At 34.2% G+C, this 23,235-nt stretch overlaps 3 protein-coding genes across 11 annotated transcripts in view; 2 read left to right on the plus strand and 1 right to left on the minus strand.

The window, feature by feature from the left end:
- LOC101489760 (NF-X1-type zinc finger protein NFXL1-like) overlaps positions 1-11,285 on the minus strand; it is a 12,037-nt gene extending 752 nt beyond the window's left edge. Inside the window, exons 1-7 of one of the 9 annotated variants that reach the window (XR_012163570.1) lie at positions 11,143-11,285; positions 7,746-10,893; positions 6,634-6,741; positions 6,310-6,372; positions 895-1,004; positions 752-778; positions 513-656 (exon numbers count right to left, since the gene is read on the minus strand). Coding sequence is in view for 2 of the 9 variants with exons in the window: in XM_027335827.2 (XP_027191628.1) it covers positions 7,763-10,891 (3,129 nt within the window). In the remaining 7 variants the exon portion in view is untranslated. Of the gene's footprint in view, positions 1-512; positions 657-751; positions 779-894; positions 1,005-6,062; positions 6,132-6,309; positions 6,373-6,633; positions 6,742-7,015; positions 10,894-11,142 lie in introns of those variants that run through there. The other 8 variants (XR_003473536.2, XR_003473537.2, XR_003473535.2 and 5 more) reach the window with 8 other exon arrangements.
- Positions 11,286-15,096: 3,811 nt separating this feature from the next.
- LOC101490505 (nudix hydrolase 18, mitochondrial) lies at positions 15,097-16,568 on the plus strand. The gene is made up of 5 exons (XM_004503198.4): positions 15,097-15,458; positions 15,574-15,673; positions 15,761-15,844; positions 15,927-16,055; positions 16,154-16,568. Exons 1-5 carry the CDS (start codon positions 15,163-15,165, stop codon positions 16,247-16,249), a joined length of 705 nt encoding a protein of 234 aa, XP_004503255.1. The 5' UTR covers positions 15,097-15,162; the 3' UTR covers positions 16,250-16,568.
- A 2,954-nt stretch (positions 16,569-19,522) lies between these two features.
- Positions 19,523-22,600, plus strand: LOC101490828 (probable inactive receptor kinase At1g48480). Its single transcript, XM_004503199.4, has 2 exons — positions 19,523-21,178; positions 21,592-22,600. Exons 1-2 carry the CDS (start codon positions 19,801-19,803, stop codon positions 22,206-22,208), a joined length of 1,995 nt encoding a protein of 664 aa, XP_004503256.4. The 5' UTR covers positions 19,523-19,800; the 3' UTR covers positions 22,209-22,600.
- The last annotated feature ends 635 nt before the right edge of the window (positions 22,601-23,235 follow it).

Consider the following 23,235-nt stretch of genomic DNA (forward strand, 5'->3'; position numbering starts at 1 on the left):
CTTTCCCTTGGAATGGGTGTGTGGGAGCTCAAATTTCAGTGGTAGGAAACAATTTGGTTTTTCCTTTCTTGGAGAATATCAATAAATAGTTAACTTATTGTTATGGTATGAAGGAAACAATTTGGTTTTTCCTTTCTTGGAGAATATCAATAAATAATTAATTTATTGTTATGGTATGAAAATAAAAGGAGGAAAGATTATAAAAGACCAATGGTTGCATTGCGGCAAGATAAGTTTCTATCCCCTAACCTGCTACAGGTTAGAAATAAAATGCCGATAAAGTTAAATTGAATAACTAAATTATTTAATGATCATGACTTCACAATTTTGTGCCTACATTGCCTTTATTTGTAGTATTCTTAGCATCCATCATATTCATATAGATATTATGAAGCGTATGATATGCATGGCCAAATTGCAATTTCCAGAGAGCGAGATAATTTTTGTATGGTAACTTGTTGTGGATCCTGATTAGGATTTTTCAGGAAAGTAACCAAATTAGGTAAACAAACCTTAAACTTCAAGGCTACATTAAAAATCCACCACTAATGATGATAGGATGTAACTTGCAGTGTATTCAAAGTCAGTAGTGAAGTGCCCTTAATCAGGATTTGTGGTTATTTGTTTTTCGATTGGTGTGACAGGGAGTTATCTAGCTACAATAACAAATTCCTACCAAATGAGTATAACAAAATAGGAGAATTACTATTACTAAGCCAAAAAGAGGAGCCTTAAGTTTAACTGAACTAACCAGATGATTTATCCGACTTGCAGCAAACTGCATGTTTGACAATAAATACACATTTTAGATAAGAATGCAAGATTCAACTATTGAAAGTGGTAACAATTCCGTAGCTAAAAGAAAAAAATACTGAGGAAGGGAGAATTAGTTACCAAACAAAGTCGTACAACAATTCCCATATTCAGTACCAATCCTAAACCCAACTTTCTCAATGATTCAGACGCAGAGTTTATTTTTTCTTTGAACTAGGAACTCTGCAATGCTGTCAAAAAGAAGTTAAAATGAAGAAACTCGTAAGCATCTTTAGAGAGCATAAAAAAACAAAGGTGAATACATAAAAAGTCAACTTTCATCCAGTATAAAATTTAAACTTCATAGACAGATTCACCTTATATGTTAGGAACCAAAGGAATTGAAGTACAACTGACGCACAGAAGAATAAGCAAATGTGTGTGGGCAAACCCATGATCTCAAGAATTTACAATCTTTACTAGATTGATCATGGGGAACTGAAAATAGAGGGAGCAATGCCAAGAAGCTCAGGATTAAACCATGCAAGCTAGGGAAGCATATTGCTCTCCAGTTGGGTTGGGACTTGGGACTCTTTTTGGGTTTGTTCCACTGCATCAAAACTCATGTGGTGTTCTTTCCGGTAACTAGACAAAACAAATGTGATGACTAATGAACATTGCAGATTGATGCAGTGGAAACAAATCATTATCTTGAAGCACTAATTTGATTACCGATAATGCGTAGGAAAAGATAGAGTGTGAGCTTGGTTCACTGTTTTGGAGAAAAAGAAAACTGTTTGGAATTCGTGATTAGAGAATGAGAGATTTCAATAAAAATATATAATAGTATACTGACCCATAGAAGCTCTGGCCCTAACCCGCTAAAAAGATCAAGTTTATGGGAAGGGGCTTAAAAAACCCACTTATAGGGGACTGAATAGGAGCCAAGTAGGTTGGCCTATAGGCTATTCTGACAGCTCTACTTCCCAGATGCCACTTGGTCGTTCTGTGGTGTTCCTCACTAAAATTCATGCAGGAAAGAAGCATAAGCCCTCAATCTAAATCTCACTTTCAGCTAGGGGTGGACAATATATCCGGACCGGACCGACCCATTAGGATATTTAAGTTTACGGGCGGGTTTCTACGGGTTGGTGGGTTAGGCGGGTAAAAAATAAAGATTTAAATGGGTTTATGCGGTCGGATTCGGGTGATTAATTTGGACCGTCGATACCCAAATCCGACCGAATTCATTATTATTATTATTACCAAATCAATTTTTTAATTTATTTTTTATAAAAAAGGCCCAATTATAAATAGAAATCCTAATCTATTGAAACCCTAATCTCTCACATTTTCCCCTCTCACTCTCAAATCCAGCCGCCCCATTCTCACTCTCAACCCAGCCGTCCCACTCTCACTCTCAAACCAACCGCCCCACTCTCTCAAACTCTTGTCTCTGATACTCACACAAAGCCACATCCACAGCCTCACATCGTCGCCGCTGTCACCATCACCGTCTTCACCATCGTCATCGTCTCACCCTAGCCTTCATTATCGCCGTCGTCTCACCCATCGACGTCTCACCATCTTCTGCTGTTTATTTGAAAGATATTATAACTCAAGATACTCTAATATAATACAAAAGATCTTATAAGATATTTTCTAATATTCTGACACTTATAAATCACATGCCTTCGTTTGTTCTTGATAACAAAATCCCTCACTCGATCCTCTTCCCTCGTATCCCTCTTCACTCACTTACTCCTTGTGTCTTTGGGTCTACATGTTTTGTCCACAATCTCACTCCTGGTCTTGACAAACTTTCAGCTCGATCACTAAAATGTGTCTTTCTTGGTTATCATCGGTCCCATAAAGGTTATCGTTGTTATTCTCCTACTCTTCGACAATATCTTATATCGGCTGATGTCACATTTTTTGTCTGCAACTATTCCTATGGACCTACCAGAGTCTGTTTTACCTTCTCTTTTACCACTAGAGCCTATTACGTACATCCCACCATGTATGTCCCACCACAGACACCTCCGGTGGCCCATCCCGTTGACCCACTTGAGACTCCTCTTGTGGATCCTCCAACTGTACAACCTTTTCAGACATACCGTTGTCGTCAACCACCATCGGTTGTACATGTCCCTACACTTGTTCTTGATATCGAGGTCATTCCATAAGCTCCTTCGCCGCCACCTCCTTCTTTATCGGATCCGACCCTTGATATTCCTATTGCTATTTGTAAAGGTATACGTCCTACTCGTAACCCATCCCCTCATTATATTGGTTTGAGTTACCATCGTCTTTCTCTTTTGCATTATACTTGTTTGTCTTCCCTGTCTTCTGTTTCTATTCCTAAATCTCCAGGTGAAGCTTTATCCCACCTAGAGTGGAGACAAGCAATGATTGACGAGATGTGTGCACTTCAGAGTAGTGGTACCTGAGAATTGGTTCCTTTACCATCTGGAAAGTCTTTAGTAGGATGTCGTTGGCTTTATACGGTGAAAGTTAGTCCTGATGGTAAGATTGATCGTTTTAAAGCTCGTTCGGTGGCAAAAGGGTACACTCAAATTTTTGGCATCGATTACAGTGATGCTTTCTCCCTTGTGGCTAAGATGGCCGCTGTTAGACTACTCCTCTCTATTGCAGCCATCAGACATTGGTCTCTGCACCAACTTGCCATTAAAAATGCTTTTTTACATGGTAACCTTGAAGAAGAAGTGTATATGGAGCAACCACCTGGGTTTGTTGCTCAAGGGGAGTCCTCTACCATGGTTTGTCAACTTCAGAGGTCTCTCTATGGTCTTAAACAGTCTCCTCGAGCTTGGTTTGGCAGATTTAGCACAGTAGTGCAACAATTTGGTATGATTCGAAGTGAAGCCGATCATTCTCTTTTCTATCGCCACTCAACCCAAGGGTGCATTTACTTGATTATCTATGTAGATGATATTGTCATAACTGGTAGTGATCAGCAGGGCATACTCCACTTGAAACAACAATTATGTCATCAATTTCAAACCAAAGATCTTGGCAAGCTCCGCTACTTCTTGGGTATTGAGGTAGCCCAATCTAAGGACATAGTAATTTCACAAAGAAAATATGCCATGGATATTCTTGAAGAGACAGGTTTATTGAATGCCAAGCCGGTTGACACTCCTTTGGATCCAAATGTCAAACTTCTACCTAATCATGGGGAGTCATTCTTAGATTCAGGGAGATACAGAAGATTGGTTGATAATTTAAACTACCTCACAGTCACCCGTTCAGACATTTCTTTTGCAGTCAGTTTGGTAAACCAATTCTTAAACTCTCCTTGTCAAGAACACTTGGATGTTGTGATACGAATCTTGAAATACATTAAAGGTGCTCCAGGAAAAGGTCTAATTTATGAAAATAGAGGACATACTCAGATAGTTGGTTATTCAAATGCCGATTGGGTAGGCTCACCCATTCATAGGCGATCCACTTCTGGGTATTTTGTACTTGTTGGAGGAAACTTAATATCTTGGAAGAGTAAGAAACAAAGTGTAGTTGCAAGATCTAGCGCTGAAGTTGAATACTGTACTATGGCATTGGTGACATGTGAACTCATTTGGTTGAAACAGTTACTCAAAGAGCTTTAATTGGAAGAGGCAACACAAAAGACATTAATTTGTGATAATCAAGCAGCATTGCACATTGCCTCTAATCCGGTTTTTCATGAGAGGACCAAGCATATTGAGATAGATTGTCACTTTGTAAGGGAGAAGATCGAATCAGGCGACATCACCACTAACTTTGTTAGTTTCAATGATCAATTGATAGATGTATTCACTAAGTCCTTGAGAGGTCCTCGAATCAGTTATATATGTAATAAGCTTGGTGCATATGATTTATATGCTCCAGCTTGAGGGGGAGTGTTGAAAATATATTTATATTTATTACATATCATGTAAATAGGGATAATATCTCCCATATTTATTTTTGTATTTATTGCCTTGAGCCTATATAAAACAGACTCCGTTGTGTAGTTCAGACACACGGTTTCACCATATGTCTCTCTCATTTTCTCTTATTCAACACTCTTTATGAGACAATCGACCTCAGAAAGAATGACCAAACAATATTTTGGCCAACTCGTGGTTATCGAAACCACATGCTACATGTAAATACCACCATTCACCAACACATGATGGCGTGTCTCTCAATCTAAATGGACATTCACATTTTTTAGTCCAAGTACTCCTCACATGTTTATGATTCTTCCAAGGTCTACATTTGTCACTTCTTTTACAACTTGTTCTGGTCGTATTGTGGCGGTTTCAAATCTAAAGATGACAACAATAATTCCATTTTTCCTTTCAACATTTCTAGCTCATCTCAATAAATCATCTCGTGTATTAAACATCGTGCTAGTGGTAAATACATCAGTCAAATCCACCATACCAAATTCAACACTATAATTCATTGCATCGTCAATTTCAGGTTCAACACCGTCATTCATTGCGCCAAAATCATGTTCTAAACCTTCATACATTTCGTTAAATCATGTTTTCTCCTTAGTCCATATATCTACATCCAATAGGAGCATATCAAAAATTAAGAAATATTGCTTATGTAAATTAAGTTTAACCATGTTACATTAACTGAATTCACTCAAAATATGTGAACTCAGTTCAGTTCACGTATATGTACATATTTTATTACATATCATGTAAATAGGGATAATATTTCTTATATTTATTTTTGTATTTATTACCTTGAGCCTATATAAAATTCTTATATTTATTTTTGTATTTATTACCTTGAGCCTATATAAAATCGACTCCGTTGAGTAGTTCAAACACACGGTTTCACCATATGTCTCTCATTTTCTCTCATTCAACAAGTTTCAACACTAGTTAGCCAAAGAGATCATTCACCTATCTTTTACTCAAAATGATTATATACAGAATAGATCTATTAAGCAAGTGTCTAGAAATTGGTTTTTCAAGCAATCAACAGGATATTCAGATTTGTGCTTTGTTTAGATAAGCAATAATATATCAACAAGTAACCATATAATTGAAACAGGAAGTGAAGATGTTTAAACAATATTGACCTGAGCATATCCTAAAATAAGTCTCCTACTAAGAATCACAAGCACATCTGATTCCCTTATTTGGCACACAGTCGTGTCATGTTTCAAGACATTTATCAAACATTTCACATGCATTGCAAAATAAACCTGTCTTCCACATTACATAAGGAGGAACAACACTACAACAGGTATCCAATAGCTATAGACCCATCAAAATTTAAACAGAAAATAATTAAACTTATACCCGTTTATATCATTAGTGCAACCGTAGTACAAGCATGAAAGTTAAGCAAGACTCAGAAAAATGAGCTCACTACAAAGCCAAAAATGACACCAATAAACTTGAGTTTACACAAAAGGACAGTAGAAACTGGATCCAATCCCACAATGAATTTCCAATGGGTGCCAGAATATCAAATCCATAAACTCAGATTCACAAAGAATAGTAGAAAACTGAATAAAGAACATGAAAATCTTGAAAATAATTGAACCTGTGATAGAATCCAGCAAATGCCAAGACGAAGCCCAGTGAACATGAACATAACTCGGATTATCTGGCAAAATTAACATAACAATAAGAATCAAGAATCAATAAATGAAAGGAATCAAGAACTACAAAGAAAACAAAACCATGAGCCCTGTGAAGAAAAGAGGAAAGGTTAATGTAAAGAGTTATTGGAAAGAGGAGGGAGAAAGCTGGGAATTTTTATTTACTCACAATTTTAAATTTCTTTCCATTAACTTATGCAACAAAATATTTTAAAGTAAACCATTTTAAATCCTCTTAAAAATATCTTCTAAATGGAGAGGTATACCTCGGCTATCACTTGTAACAGTTGGTAAACCAGATCAAGTACCATTAGCTCATCATGACTGATTATGTGGTTTTTCAACTTACTGAAATGTATGCCCATTCTCAACATCTTCAACGGTTAAAGGATTACGTTATAAAATACATAGATAAGCACAACATAATGATTTCAAACAATAACCTATTTCATCACCTATGAAAAATTCTGCTTCAAATCATTAGCATTTCCTTCTATCATGCAACTCAAGTTTTTACAAAACCAAACTAAATGCAAATGTTCAATAAAGAGAAGAAATTGAATGTACAAAATGCAATTTACTTGCAAGATATTCAAATTAAAACCATGTCCAAACCCCGATAAAAAATGTTGAATGAGAGAGACGTGATGAAACCGTGTGTTTGAAATACACAACAGAACCGATTTTATATAGGCTTAAAGCAATAAATACAAGAGATACTATCCTTATTGACATGATACATACAATATGATATTCAAAATATCTTAAATGTATTTTCAACAAAAACAATCTAGAATATGAAGGATATGCTATTCAGAAATAACACGACCATTTTTTTTCTTCTACTTTTCCTCTTAGCCGATGTTGACTAACTAGAACTAGAACACCGATTTAACTTACAACAACAAAACGAAGGGTAAAATTGAGACAAATAGTTGATTCCATTGTTGCCTATAATGGAGAAACATTTTTTATGAGCTTCACACCAAAAATTTATTCCCATTCTTTTTCCATCACACATCCAAACAACATTGAACATTTTATGTCCAAACTTTTTCATCTCTATTCCTCTCAAATGCAACTACTCAAGCTTGTTGACACCAGGCTATTCTTTGAACATTTTACATACTATTGAAAAACATGAAATTGCAATGTTCCACAACTTTTATTTAGGGCACCAGAGCAAGGTAAGATTTCCTTCAATTGCCTGATACGCCATCACTCCTATGTTTCCTATATTTTTAGAATTAGAATATTAGTCCAAAAAAAGTGGCAAGGAGGGTGCCAACATGCAATTAGAAAAAAGGGATGGCAGGCCACACAATACATTGTCTCCTTTTAAAAAAATGTATAAGTAATGAAAAAACAAAGTGTTTACTTCTTGTTCATTTCTCCTCATTCACAAGCCTTCTCCCAATCATCTACTACATCAAAAACTTTTGAAGTGTCAAAGTCTCTTCCATGCTGGTGTTCTAGATTTGAACCACCATCCCGAGGATCCAACTTTGTCACAACATTACTTTCAGTTTGTTTTCTTGAAGTATCGTCTTTAACAGCAGCAGCAGATGAACTTGAAGGCCATTCTTGATCTAAGACACTCCAAGGATTTGATGAAGCAGATATTGGTGCTTCTTTCTTCCAAATAGATGACTGGATAATATTAGCAGAACCAGTAGCCCACTCCTCATCGCCCCAAGAATCTTCTCTCCATCCTGATTCTACAACAACAGCCTTTTTCCACACATGACCCTTCAATGCTACCAGTGCCCCTCCTTTCGTTGTTCTAGCTCCTCCCCAAGCATTTGTAACTGAAGATGCTACAGATGCCCCTACATTCTGAACAACCTTAATAGCTCCCTGATAAACACTTCCATGATCCAACCTTCTCATTGCAGTTGCAGCTCGGGCAGGATCGTTAAAAACAGCTAATGCATTTTTGTCATCTAACCAAACAAGTTCGCACTCACCTCCAAATCTTAACACCAACGCACTGATATCTGCAACCCTTGGTAAGTCGGGGAAAGAGACAACAAATCGAGGGTCCATGTCTATTAAATGATCAAATGCAGGAGGAAGGGGCACATGTACAGTTGTAGTACCCTTAATCCCTAGCACGCGTGATGGAGCTCTTGATTTTCGGGAAACATGAACAACTATAAATTGCTTTGGCTCCCGGCCCGCTGTATTTATTGCAAGCTTCCATCTCTCAGCAATCATCCTCACCGCATCTCTTTTATCCTTTAGCATGGGACAAAAAACATGGGCTTTTAGACCATGTGTGGTTCCTTTGCTCTTGCCAAGTACTAAACACTTACATCTCTCCTCAACAGACAAAACCCACTTACTATCACGCCTCAATATATCACCAAGTAATGCAGAAGAAGCAACAGAATTCTCACCTAGATTAAAAGAATCTAGATTTGGAGTTGTAATCTCAAAAGCATTAGTGAGAACCCTTTTACGCTCCAACTTAGCACACTCATCATTACACATTAGTTTCCGTTGTCCGAGGGAAACTTCTTTGCCGTTAGCATCCAATGGTTGAAGCTTTTGAATAATGGAAGCCTCAAGTATATCATCAACATTATAATTAGCACTACCACCACCAGCATCGCAAGGGACATTTGTTGTTATTCGGCCACAAGTACAAGTGATTGTGACAGGGAACTCACATCTTCTATCTGGACATGGAGATGAAGGGTGACAAGGAGCTGTACATGTATGGCGGCAATCTCTCCTTGGAGCGCCACATGTTTGCCTGCATGAAGTTCGAATGCCTTGCACAACAGTGTGATTATCACAAGGTGGGGAGTGACATGTTCTGCCACAGGCATGTAAACCACAATGTCTAGTCTTCCCACAAAGGTTATCACATCTAATATCCTTTGAGCCACATATGTTCCTAAGAACTACATGTCCGCCAATACATTCTTTTGCTACAGGTGCAGAACAAGGAGGGCAATCTCCATAATGACAGCTGTGGGAAGCTGGATGGCTACATGACTGAGGAACTGAACATGGAAGCTGACATGACGGCATCGGTGTACCACAGGGCAATGGAGGAGGGATTGAAGTCCTGCCACAAGCACATGTCAAATCCGTGAATATAGTTTGAAGACAAGGTGGACAATGACCACTGTGACATAGGGAATCACACGCATGTTGCCCACAGCGTAACTTCTTTCCACATGAAATGGAACAGAGGTGTGGATCCCAATCTGCATTTAGAATATTTTTTGAATTAGAGAGTGGACAACACCGTTCACTACAACGATGCCTTCCACAATTCTTTTTCTGCCCACAAGGCTTTTCACAAGTAAATTTCTCATTTTCCGTTGTTGTCTTACAGCACTCCACAGTTCTGGAAGTTGAGCCACACAGACACTTCTGAGGGACTAAAACCAAACAAGGAGAACAATCCCCAACATGGCATTTCTGTTTACAACGATGCATACCACAAGGAAGGGACTTGCCACATACTTGTGAACAGGTAGGTATTGGGTCTAAACAACTGTGTCGTTCTCCCTCTAAGCTAACTTTCCCGCAACAACATGTCTTAACACGAGTTGGCAACAAGTCACACTCGGCACAGCTGCCTAGATGACAGGTCTCAGTACAAATATGATTTCCACAACCAAGTTTATTTCCACAAGTGGAACCACAAGAAAAAACTCCACCTTCTACTTTGATTTCACCCTTCAAGGCTATGTCCCCACAAAGAATAGCTTCAGACTTTTTACTACAGAAGCAAGAAGCATCGGTTGGAAGATGACAAGGATCACAAGGACCAAGATGACAAAATTGGTCACACCGATGGCGCCCACATTGAAGAAGCTTTTGACATTGTTGGCCACAAGTAAGAGATTCGCCGTCCGAACAGCGAGTGGTAATATTTTTCTTCCCACAAGGGCACAAACGGGGCGGAGCAAATGCTTTGCAAGGAGGACATGGACCGGGATGGCATTGCAAAACACAAACATGAGGGCAAAGATCCCCAGACTTGCTGTTCCCATTCTGAAGAGGCTTCCCACACGGTTCTCCACAGGAATGAGGCGTTAGGTAGAAATCGGATGGAGGGTCAAGCCTCTTCCTGCAGAAGCAAAAGTAGCTAATGATGATGTGGTTGTTGGAATTGAGCTGAAGAGATTGACAACCAGGACAGCGCCAGTGGTTGTTGTGGGGAGATGCAGATGAAGTGGGTGCACGAGCCCAGTTGTTTGTACAATTGAGGTGAAAGATTGAGTAGCAACTGGAGCATGACCAGATAGGTGCAGACCTTCCAACAGTTTCATAGCAAATCATGCACTCGACTGTGCCTTTGTTGAGCTTGTCTTGAATCTCTTGCAGCAGTTGAGGTAAATGTAAATTCAATAATCCTTTCTCCTCTTGATCTTGACGGACATTCCTTATTCGATTGGAGCCACCATTCTGATTCTCGTTTATGGTTGAGGAGGAGGAGGAGGAGGAGGATGGTCTACGAACCCATTCCTGACGACAAACCCTATCCCTCCGTTGTAAGCTCATAACTGATACAATTATTTTGATTCCCAAATCAGTAAGTAATAGTATCCCCATTGCCATAATAATTGTAATTGTAAGTGTAGAAACAAGTTATTTGAAAATGAAAATATGTAGTTCTCTCATCATGTAATACTATTGATTCATCAATTAATATAACATGCAGGTCTAAACTCTAAAGTCTCAAAAAGAAATAAGCAATAATAATAATATGAAGAAGGCATGATAGAGAGAATTAATTAAGACTACGTACTGACCTGATTGGGAATGGGATTTAGAGGAGCTTATATTGGTGTTGTTGAGTTGTTTTAGATTATCAAGAAAGAACGAAAAATGGGGTGAAAAGAAGATTGAATGAATATGAATATAAAAGGTTGTATGTATATATACGATACGTTTGTGGGATGCATTGTATACGCAGTCGCAGCAGTTGACTGGAATTCTTCTGCTTGGCGCTCAAGCAAAACAACTTCGTCCCACCACTTCCGTGCTCCTTACTCTTTTTATTTTATTATTATTTATTTTAAAATTTAATGATTTTGATCTTTCAAATCTGTTTTCTAATTAAAAAATAATGATGTCATATGGAGTGGTTAATATAAATTTTGAGCTTCAATTTTTAAATTTATTTATTTTTATAATTTAATTAATAATATATAAATAATTAATATTTAGATGATTCTAGTTATCAAATTATATATTATATTATTTATAATATATTAATGAAAATCTAAAGGAGTGATTAAATTGTCAAATTTTAAAATACAAAGATCAATTATGTGAATTGAAGAAAATAAAAAAACTAAAACTACAATTAAGTTTAATTATTGTTATTAATATTATTATTATTATTATTATTATTATTATTATTATTATTATTATTATTATTATTAACTCTATAGTGGCGTGTAATTGATAAATATTGTTTTTCTTGATAAAAATAAATAACAAAATTTATACAATTACTTTTTTTTACAAGAAATTTATACAATTACTTAAAAAATAGTTAATTAACAAATAAGGAAGAATACATTTATAAATAAAACAATTTAAAAAGGGGTAAGATTGAAATAAATTTATTTTTTAATCAAAACTCAACATCATTTTATATATAGGTATAAATATTTTTAAAATTTTGATTATTTGATTAAATGTAGTTGTATATTTAGTGTAATTTAAATGAAGGATAGAAATTAAAAAAATAATAAAAAATAAAAGTCACACCAAAATCCAAATCATGGATTCTATTTATGTATTAGAATAAATTATTAGGCTTAAAAAGAATTTTTGTCTCTTTATTTTTTTTTTTTAAATTATGATATTTTGTTCAACTGTAATCTTAACTCTTGAATTCGATGACGTGGTAATTAATGAAGTTGATGGTCATCCATATCATATTTAATTTGTAATTTTAATAATTAGTAAATAGGTAATATCATTATATTACTTTTATAGTTTTTAAAAATAAAGCATAACACTTCAAAAAAAATAAAAAATAAAAGAAATTAAAATTTGTTAAACCAAAACTATGAATGATAAAATAGAAACATAAATCAGAAAGAGAAAAAAAAAATAACGAAGTCACAAAATTGAAGAACAAGAACGACGTTGAACAAGCCTTAATTGTGAATCCCATCACAATCGTCTATTTCTTGTGATCATTGTCATTTCATTCCCATTGTGTTCTTTGTAATGGATTCCACGGAAAAAGTGACAGAAATCGCAAACATAAACCTAAACAACAACCTATTTCAAAATATTTGTTGCAACTACTACAAACACAAGCATTACAAGAAACACCCAAGACAAACCAGAAGAAAAAAAAAAAACTCATAATTTTAATTTTCTTCTTCTTCAACCCATCTTCATTTATCTTTGAGTCATTCATAAACTTCATCAACTCTTCATTCTTTTTCTTTAGATATATTATAACCTCCTTAGCATGATTGATCATATCTTCATCAAATGAGTAAAAAAGTTGCATACTTTTGTCCCCTTATCTACAACAAACAAACTAAAAAGTGGATTAGTGAAAATTCCATTAAAACCCAAAAATTAATTAAATTCCTAAATTCCATTCCAATAACAATCCCATAATTTAGGGATTAAATTCCAAAATTTAATTCAAAGATAAATCCCAAAACCCAAAAACAATCCCTAAACCTATAAACGAAAATTCCCAACCCCAAAAACAACAAATTAAATAATCCCCAAATCCATAGAGGAGTATAATCATACCCAAAAATGCATAATCAACCAAACAAATAAAATAATTATACCTTAAAAAGACCATACACATAAAATCTATTTTTAGAATTTTCGCGCCTCAATGACATCACAACGCGAATCACTCCTCACAACCACAATGTGTCTCTTCTCCCTCTTCAAATTCATCTTTCTTCCTCTTCTTCTTAGAATTGCTCTAGGATTGAAGATGAACATGATCCTCTTTTTTTTAATCATGTTTCTCTCTCTTCAAGTTCATTTTTTTGTCTTTTATATTTTTTATTCTTTTTAGTTGATTTTATCTTTTTAAATTATGTTTCTGAAATAATATAAAATAGTAATTTTTTTTGTTTAATTTAATAATATTAATAAGTGACATGACTTTTATTTAAGAAAATAATAATGCCACCTCATCACAAATGAAAGTTAAATTGATGAGTGGGACAAAATATCATAATTTTAAGAAATAGGGAGACTAAAATTATTAATAAAAAAAAAGAATCAAAATTGTTGATTGAGTAGAATAGGGAGACCAAAACTGTAAGTCAAATTATTATTATTATTATTATTATTATTATTATTATTATTATTATTATTATTATTATTATTTTCCCCCTTTATTTAATCCACAGTCCTTACACTTTTATTTTAAAAAAAGTAAAAGATCCTTACACTTGAATATAGGGAAACTATTGACCTTGTTTAACTTGATTTAAAGTATTTTTTGAAAGGTTAATTTAAAGTTTTAAATATGCAATCTATCCTTGTAAAAAAATGCAATTTATCATTTTGTGATAAAATTAATTATTTTTCTTTAAAATACCGAATAAAATTGTAATTATGTGAATTATTATTATTATTTTATTTGGCATGTTTAGTAAGTAGTCCATGGCTGAGAGACTAGTATATGTGTTACACACACATATATATAATGAAAGAGAAGTTACATGTGTGTGTCAACAACAACATTTAAATTTTTAAGTAACTCGATAAAAATGTCTTAACAAATAATAGTGCTTGGGTTTAGATAGACTTGTACTTTTGTGTGTACTTGCATTTACCCGGTAAGTTCGTCTTTTAGATTTTTTTATCAGTGTGTTTGGTTTATAATTTTACTTTTTATTTTTTTTTAAGTTGTTGTGTATTTCGTGTTTATTTGTTGATTGTCATCTCTTCTGTTTTAAAATGTTTGGGTTTGATATATTTTTCTCAAAGTAATAAAAGTCAGATTGAACCAGAAAACGGACTTCTATCTGATCGGTTGCACCTCCGAAATCACTTTGTTAACAAAACCGGAATTCAAACAGTAGAACCCGTGCAAAACCGTATTGATTTGTTATCCAAATACCAAATCCTTCACTCTAATCACGTTTTTTTTCCTATTTATGCTCGTTATTTTTAGTTTTGTTCCCAAATTGGCAAACACGAATTTTGATGCCATTATTATTTTGATGGATATTTCTAAGATATATTTATAAATTGATATATTTTAGTATTATCAAATTAATTGATTAATAATTAAATGATATAATTTTAATGAATTGATGTGATTAAATTATAAATTTAACATCATTAACTTTTTTAATTTGTTATGATTTTTAATTATAAAAATAATTTATAATTATTAAAAATTAAAATTAATAGACAAATATATTAATATTATTGATTTATTTAACATTTAATATACAATATATTAATACTGACATTGGTTGAGTTAATATCAAACTAACTATTTTTTGTAGAATCGTATATTTTGATAGCATTTTGTTATTTTGATTTCGATTGGTTGCTTTTGAAAAAGTATAATAATATATTCTAGAAAAGATCAAAATAACATAACAAATAATTAGTAGATTAAAATGAAAGCAGAGAATAAATTAAATTTAGCTAAAATAAATAAAATATTCTAGAAAGCATTTGTTTGGAAATGTGTTTGTGTCGTAAGAATATAACAATAAAGTGGGCTTAGAAGGTCTCTGTCCATTTAGGCAAATAGATATTCGAGAAACCAAACTCCTCCAAAACAGGCAGTTAACTATATATGTCGTATTATGTTATGTTATGTGATTCCATTTTTAGGTCTTATCTTCTTCCCTCTCTCTCTCTTCATTCATCATTCTCCAAGCAAAAAGGAAATCTACATTTCATCCATTAATTTGGCTTCAGCCTTGATGGGTCTCTTCTTTTCTAGAAATCTACCTTTCAAATTTTGTCTACCTTTTCTTTTCTCCAAGAGAGTTTCTGGGAATATGTTTCCCAAGCAACTCGAGAACATGATGTGTTTGGTGGCCCGCACTGGTAGGCATTTGCAACGCTATGATGACCATGGTTGTCGCCAAGTTGTGGGGTCTCTCTCTCTCTCTCTCTATCTCCCTTTTTTATCTTATGTTATGTGTTTTGGAATTTCAACATATGATAAAATCTTGTAAATTGATTTTGTGTGTAATTTTGCAAATGAATAGATGCATTCCATATAGATATAGGAGAAAAGGAACGCAAAATAAGGAATTAGAGGTTCTTGTTATTAGTACTCAGAACGGCGATGGAATGCAATTTCCAAAGGTATTAATTGCATATAAAATTAGATTCTCTACAACAAAATGTCTCTAAATTATGATTTGGTTGGTGATGTGTGTTTGTTTGGCTCAGGGAGGTTGGGAGACTGACGAATCCATGGAGCAGGCTGCTTTAAGGGAGACCATAGAGGAAGCTGGGGTCATGGGCAATATCGAAGTTAGTAATATTTAATTTGTACAAATCAATAAATTACGTACTTTGATTGATAAAACTTTGAAAAATGTCTATATATATGTAGAATAAATTGGGTAAATGGTCTTATAAGAGCAAACGCCAAGACACGGTACATGAAGGTTATATGTTCTCTTTGCTTGTCAAGAAGCAATTAGAGAATTGGCCAGAGAAGAACATCCGAAAACGAAGATGGGTAAGTGTGTGTGTATATATATATATTGCATTCACCCATTTTATTTTATTTTATTTTAGGGTCCTAATGTTTCGTTGATTAATGTGTATGTGGCGCAGATGAGTGTTACTGAAGCCAAAGAAGTTTGTCCCCATACTTGGATGAAGGAGGCTTTGGATGTATTGGTCAGTAGGGAGGGAGATGTAATTAACTAAATGCAAATATTATTTTATACTCTTATGATTTGCAAATTAAGTCATACAAAAGATGGACTGCCCAACAGATGTTAGGATGGATAAATTAATCAATACATTTTGAGAACATCGTGCAATTCATGCTCCTCGTGTTTTACGATTATACCCTTGGTAATAGTTTCTGCCTTCAAATTTTGGATGTTGGCGTGCTCATAGTCATTGCTAAGGGTACTCTCCAAAGAATTTCAAATTTCTACAATGTAGTTCACAGATCATCTAGCGCCCATTCTCAATTGTAGATCCATGTACAAAATTAATGCATTCTTTCAATATTTTTACACTGCAGTCTGATTTTTAATTAAAAAAAAAGAACTAATTAATATTTTACTTAAGAAAAATTAAGATTAAATTGTTTTTACAGAAATTGTAGCTTTTAATATTATTAACTCGTTTATGTTATTTGTTATGCGAAATGTAATATGCAGAATTGTTTAAGCTATATGTTTGTATTAGATAAGTAAGTTTTTTGCCTCGTATACCTTCAATCAAATGTTGTCATGAGCACAAAATTAACCTTTTTTAGAATTCCATTTAAACAAAAATACATGTGGATGTTAGCGTATTGCGATTCTTTTTCTGAAAACTGTATGTTACAAATCTGATAAATACAAAATAGCGCTAATGTGTCATATTAATATGTTTATGTGACTAAAAATTATTCAAAATTCATCTTATTCCTCTTGCTATTGCTATGATCTGACCCTAATTTTTTCCTACATCCATCTTTTCATTTGTGACATTGATATCCATCTCTTAATTTTTTCACACGAGTTGCGATCAAAGTTTCATATTTTTGGAGTATAAAGATAAATAAAATATAAATTATAAGTTATGAATTATAAGTTGCGATAAACTATAAATTTTGTTTGATAAATCATTTATGAGTTTATAACATTTTTTGATAAATTAAATCGAGTAACTTATAAGTTTATAGTCTATATTTTATCATTATTGTTTAATTAAAGTATTTTTTTAATTTAAAATAAATAATTTTTAAAATTTAAAAGTTGATTTTTTTACTATACAATAATTTAAAGTAAGTAATTTAGATAAATAAATAAAAATATATCAAATTAATAAACTTTAAATTAATAAAAAATTAAATTTTGAATTATTTTTTAAAAGTATTTTAAACATTAAATGATAAAATTTATTTTTAATTAAAAATATCCTTTTATATTATTTTACCTTTATCACTAATAAATTAATTTTACCAAACAAATTATTTGAATAAAAAAAAAAGTCATTTTCGTTGTGTAAGTGGAAGTTCATCTTCAAGGAGATGCTTAATAATCCAATAAGATTTGAGAGACACCCTTTTGTGTGGCAATCGTAATGTGACTCAGCCGACCCAATACAATACGAATACAAATAAAAACGTAAGAGAGAGAGAGAAACAAAACGAAGAGAACTTCTCGTCGTCGCCGCCGCGTACGGCATCAACGGCGCCTCGCTTTCGCACACTACGTCGTCTCGGATGCGAGGCTGAGAGAGAATCAACACAAAGAGTTACGCAGAGAGAGACGATGGAATGAGAGAGCCACAGAGACGGTGAAGGGAGAGATCGATAGAGACGCGAGAGGGAGCAACATTAATTTTTTGTTTTAGTTTTTCCTTTTCGTTTGAGCCACATAAAATGTGCTGTCTGGTCACTGTCAAATAAGATCATTTTTATTTTATTTTATAAAATTAATAAATAGTTAATATATGTTATATGTTTTTAAAATGTGTGTAAATATAAACACAACTGTAGTAATAAAAAAATATAAACAGCGAATAATGGAGAAGATCCTAATTATCATATAACTGTATACAAGTAGAGAGTGTCTAAATATTAGGACTCATCAAATAAGCATCATTACCAAACATAAATTTTACTTGATAGAAAATAAGATTTATTAAAGAGAGTGTCTTTAGTAAAACCTCTGCTTGAAACTGACATTTTTAATATTAAATTAAGAAAGCGTTGAAACAAGAAAAAAATTGTCTCTAGCATGCGTTAGAAAGAAAATATTTTTAATACTTTTATTATAATAAATAAACGTAATCAAAATATATTAGCAAAATAGATTTAACAATTCTTTTGCGTTGTGAAGGAGAGATTGAATGGTTTTATTTTTATTCTTTTTTATGTAAGTTGAATACTTAGTACAGTACCAAAAATTTATAAAATAACTAGTGTATATACATGACACTATTTAAGTAAGGTTAAATAGTACATGGGAATAATTTGATTATTTATTTTAATTTTAAGTGACAATTTGATTTTTTATGTTTTAAAATATTAATAATGTCATCTTTTTTTTTTTACAAAAATTTAAAAAATTCATCAAAATTTTCAAATAAAACTCATAAAATTAATTATCATCTTTAATATAATGTAAAATTTATCAAATGCATAACTCAAATACTCAAATAAACTCATATTTCTATCTCCAACAACATCAAATTCATCAAACAAATAATAAAAATATGAATTTATTTAAAGATCTAAATTATTAATTTGATGAATTTTGCATTATATTAAAGATGATAATTAATTTTATGTGTTTTGTTTGAAAATTTTGATGACTTTTTTAAAATTTTATAAAAAAAAGATAACATTATTGACATTTTAAAACATAAAAAATAAAGTTGTCACTTAAAATTAAATAAAAGATAAAACAAAAAAATATATAATAGACTAAAACATTAAATGAAACTAAGTTAAGGAATCGTATATACTATTTAACGTTTAAGTATTTTAATATGTAAGTGTTTAATTTTATATTATATATGATTGATAGCATCATGATAAATTATCATAATTTTTATAAATTATTATATTATGTGATTATAGTTTTCTCAATTTTACAGATGATACCAGACAACCATTTATTTTGTCGGTAAATGTAGATAAATATATATTTTTAATTATGTAGTAAGGATTAAAAATTTGAAAAGAATCAACCTAGAAGCGCTTTATTAGTTGTTAGCGCAGGTAGATAAGCATAGTATTATTATTAATTTATTTGGTGATAACAGAATATTATGAATTTATTATTATTATTATTATCCAGTTAAAAAGAAAAAATTCAATTTACATGGTAGATGGAATAAAAATAACGAGGAAATAAAAGGAAAAGACAAAAGCAAGAGAAAAAAGCGCAGTTGACTAGTGATTTTACTGTGCAGATACATACAGAAACACAGGCTTGCTACTGCCTAATAGGGTTATTTATTTATCATTGATGCGTTGTGTCTCGATTTCCACACAGCCTGGACCTCCAACTCATACTTCATTTTTTTATTCTTTCTTTTTTTGTTTTTGTTTTTGTTTAGCCAACCCAACCCTCAATCTTCAATCTTCAATCAATGAACCTTCTTTCTATGTTCACCTTTTGACGGTTACTCTCTCTCTCTCTCTCTCTTTTCCTCACACACACATCATAACAAACCATTTATCCAAAGCAAGCAAGCAAGCAATCACCGAAACTGAAATTAGTTTGTATGTGTCTGTGTATGCGAGTAACATGGGAATGCTATCTCACAGACACACAGCTATGTCAATGGCGATGCTGTTGCTTCTTCTAGTCGTAAGATTATCAGTAGCAGCAGCAGATCTCGATTCCCAGCGAGCTGCATTGCTAGCTCTCCGTTCTTCAGTTGGCGGTCGAACCCGTTTTTGGAACGCAACCAATCAGACTCCCTGCAATTGGGCCGGCGTCCAATGCGACCAAGACCATGTCGTCGAGCTCCACCTTCCCGGCGTCGCTCTTTCCGGCCAATTACCGAACGGTATATTCGGCAATCTGACCCACCTCCGCACACTCAGCCTCCGTTTCAACGCTCTCACCGGTTCACTCCCTTCAGATCTGGCATCATGTGTCAACCTCAGGAACCTCTACCTTCAGCGGAACCTTCTCTCCGGCGAAATCCCTCAGTTCCTGTTCAGTTTGCCGGACTTGGTTCGACTCAACATGGGTTACAATAACTTCTCGGGTCCTATTTCAACCTCATTCAACAACTTCACAAGACTCAAAACTCTCTTCCTTGAAAACAACAAGCTTTCAGGTTCCATCCCAGAATTGAACCGCCTGAGTCTGGATCAGTTCAATGTTTCCAACAATTTGCTAAACGGCTCTGTTCCCGTCAAGCTTCAGACGTTTTCTCAAGATTCATTTCTGGGAAATTCCCTCTGTGGTCGACCCTTTTCTCTATGCTCTGGGACCGATTCTCCTTCTTCTTCCCCTTTCCCTATCCCCGACGGTAACGGCACCAAGAACAACAACAACCACAACAACAAGTTGTCCGGCGGAGCTATTGCCGGAATCGTAATTGGATCCGTGGTGTTTCTTCTTTTGGTCGTTTTCCTCTTGATCTTCTTGTGCAGGAACAAGAGTAGCAAAAAGACCAGTGCTGTTAATGTTGCAACTGTGAAGCATCCTGAATCTGAAGTTCCTCATGAGAAATCTATTTCCGACATGGAGAACGGCAATGGATACTCTTCTGCTGCTGCTGCTGCTGCCGCGGCCGCAGTTGCAGTGAACAAGGTTGAAGCAAATGGCAATGGCAACGGTGGTGTTGGTGGAGTGAAGAAGTTGGTATTTTTTGGGAATGCGGCTAGAGCTTTTGATCTAGAGGATTTGTTGAGGGCTTCGGCGGAGGTGTTGGGTAAAGGTACTTTCGGGACAGCTTATAAGGCAGTTTTGGAGTCAGGGCCTGTGGTGGCAGTGAAAAGGTTGAAGGATGTGACAATTACTGAGAAGGAATTCAGGGAGAAGATTGAAGCGGTTGGAGCAATAGATCATCAGAGTTTGGTACCTCTAAGGGCTTACTATTTCAGCAGAGATGAAAAGCTTCTTGTTTATGATTACATGTCAATGGGAAGCCTCTCTGCACTTTTGCATGGTCAGTCTTTCTATTTTTGCTTTTTCTTAATGCTTTGCATTTCTTTGACTAAATGTATGTAGGGAATGCCATCAGATCATAATGTAGCATATTTTAGGAATTAGAATATGAGTTATGCAGTTCCCTTCTTACATCTCATTACGGGGTTAGATTTGTAAACATATGAATTTATCATTAAATTGGATTGGATTGGATTGCTAGAATAGTTAATTGGCTCATTTTTATTCATTCATGGATCTTTTATTAGATTAAGAATCTTAAGCAATAATTGTATTTTTTTTCAATTTGGAATTTTTGCTGGCCCCCTTAATTTTATCATCATGGAAACTCCATTTCCTTATTAGAATTGCTGGACACATGAAATGAGTCAAAGCCTCGTTGGTTTAATGAAGTTTATGATACTTTTGTTACAGGAAACAAAGGAGCGGGTAGGACACCACTGAATTGGGAAATGAGATCCGGGATTGCACTAGGAGCAGCCCGTGGCATTGACTACCTTCATTCACAAGGGCCTAATGTCTCCCATGGAAATATAAAGTCTTCTAATATTCTCTTAACAAAATCATATGAGGCTAGAGTATCTGATTTTGGGCTAGCACAGCTTGTTGGCCCCTCCTCTACCCCAAACCGTGTTGCCGGTTACCGTGCGCCAGAAGTAACTGATCCTCGCAGAGTGTCTCAAAAGGCAGATGTGTACAGTTTTGGTGTATTGCTGTTGGAACTTCTGACTGGGAAGGCACCTACACATGCTCTCCTCAATGAGGAAGGGGTGGACCTTCCAAGATGGGTCCAGTCAGTGGTTAGAGAAGAGTGGACTTCCGAGGTATTTGATCTTGAGCTCCTTAGGTATCAGAATGTTGAAGAGGAGATGGTTCAGTTGCTTCAACTTGCTGTTGATTGTGCAGCACCATACCCTGATAAGCGACCTTCAATGTCTGATGTGGTACGGAACATAGAAGAGTTACGTCACTCTAGCTTGAAAGAGGATCAAGACCAAATCCAACATGACAACAATGATTTAGAATTATAGATAGAAGAAGGTGGTGCATCACTATCTTGAATCTTCTTGAGTTTGCCACCACCTTACACTTGGTGGACTTTGCTTAATCAGAGTCACAGCCCATTTTTTTATTTTACTTGCTAAAATCCTGTGCGTATGTTTGTATTTTTTGTATCTTGAGCCTCAAATTTGTTTGATCTTTGAATTTCATTCTCCTTTTTCCTTTTCATTCTGCCATTTCCTTTTTTTTTTCCTTCTTCTTCTCAAGTAATTAATACTTTGGGGAGTGGATATGTGTTTCATTCCATTATTAGTTATTATTGTTGGATTCTGGTTGATGTAATTATTACCTTTGCTTTTGTTGAAACCTTATTGTGTCTGTTGAAAACTTGTAATATAGTAGCTGTCATTGGTTGGTTTCATGTCTTTCTGTCCCGTCGGTGCCGCATATCACCTCTTCTTTAATTGTTGCCAAAAAGGTTTGGTTAAGTTGGATGATTCATACCCGGAACCAACCTTGATTGATCCACCCTCCTCGTGGCAGTTGGTTTCAGATTTATTTATATATATATATATATATATATATATATATATATAAGCTGCTCACATCACCAAGGAAAAGTTGAAAAATAATGTAATAGTACCTTTACAGACAATAAGTAGGTACGCAAAGGATTAATTGTCAAAGCAATATTATGAAATCTATAGGTCAAAATCATGTGGCATATACGCAAATGATGTTACAGTATTTACTCACATAGGAAATCATTTTGATGTCAATTTGCTAAGATATCATCATTTATAATATTGTCAAGGAGAAATTTTTATACTGTATAAAGAGTTAAAAAATAAACAAAATTCTTTGACTAAATTACTAAATGAACAAACTGGACCAAAACCAGTTCCATACATGCCAGGCAACTATTTTAGTATATATATGATGAGGGGCTACGTTTACAAACTGTGCAAAAGAAACGAATCCGACAATGGTGCGAGAGGAACAAAGATTGGGATCCCAAAAACATTTTACTACAACATTCGTCTTGTCTTGGCTATT

Source organism: Cicer arietinum, chromosome 6 (assembly GCF_000331145.2).
Source record: "Cicer arietinum cultivar CDC Frontier isolate Library 1 chromosome 6, Cicar.CDCFrontier_v2.0, whole genome shotgun sequence".
NCBI classification, from domain to species: domain Eukaryota; kingdom Viridiplantae; phylum Streptophyta; class Magnoliopsida; order Fabales; family Fabaceae; genus Cicer; species Cicer arietinum.

Coding starts and splice junctions, on each gene's coding strand:
- LOC101490505 (XM_004503198.4), top strand. CDS start 15,163: ATGTTATGTTATGTGATTCCATTTTTAGGTCTTATCTTCTTCCCTCTC. Junction 15,845..15,926: donor GGGTCATGGGCAATATCGAA/GTTAGTAATATT, acceptor ATATATATGTAG/AATAAATTGGGTAAATGGTC. Junction 16,056..16,153: donor ACATCCGAAAACGAAGATGG/GTAAGTGTGTGT, acceptor TATGTGGCGCAG/ATGAGTGTTACTGAAGCCAA.
- LOC101490828 (XM_004503199.4), top strand. CDS start 19,801: ATGGGAATGCTATCTCACAGACACACAGCTATGTCAATGGCGATGCTG. Junction 21,179..21,591: donor CCTCTCTGCACTTTTGCATG/GTCAGTCTTTCT, acceptor CTTTTGTTACAG/GAAACAAAGGAGCGGGTAGG.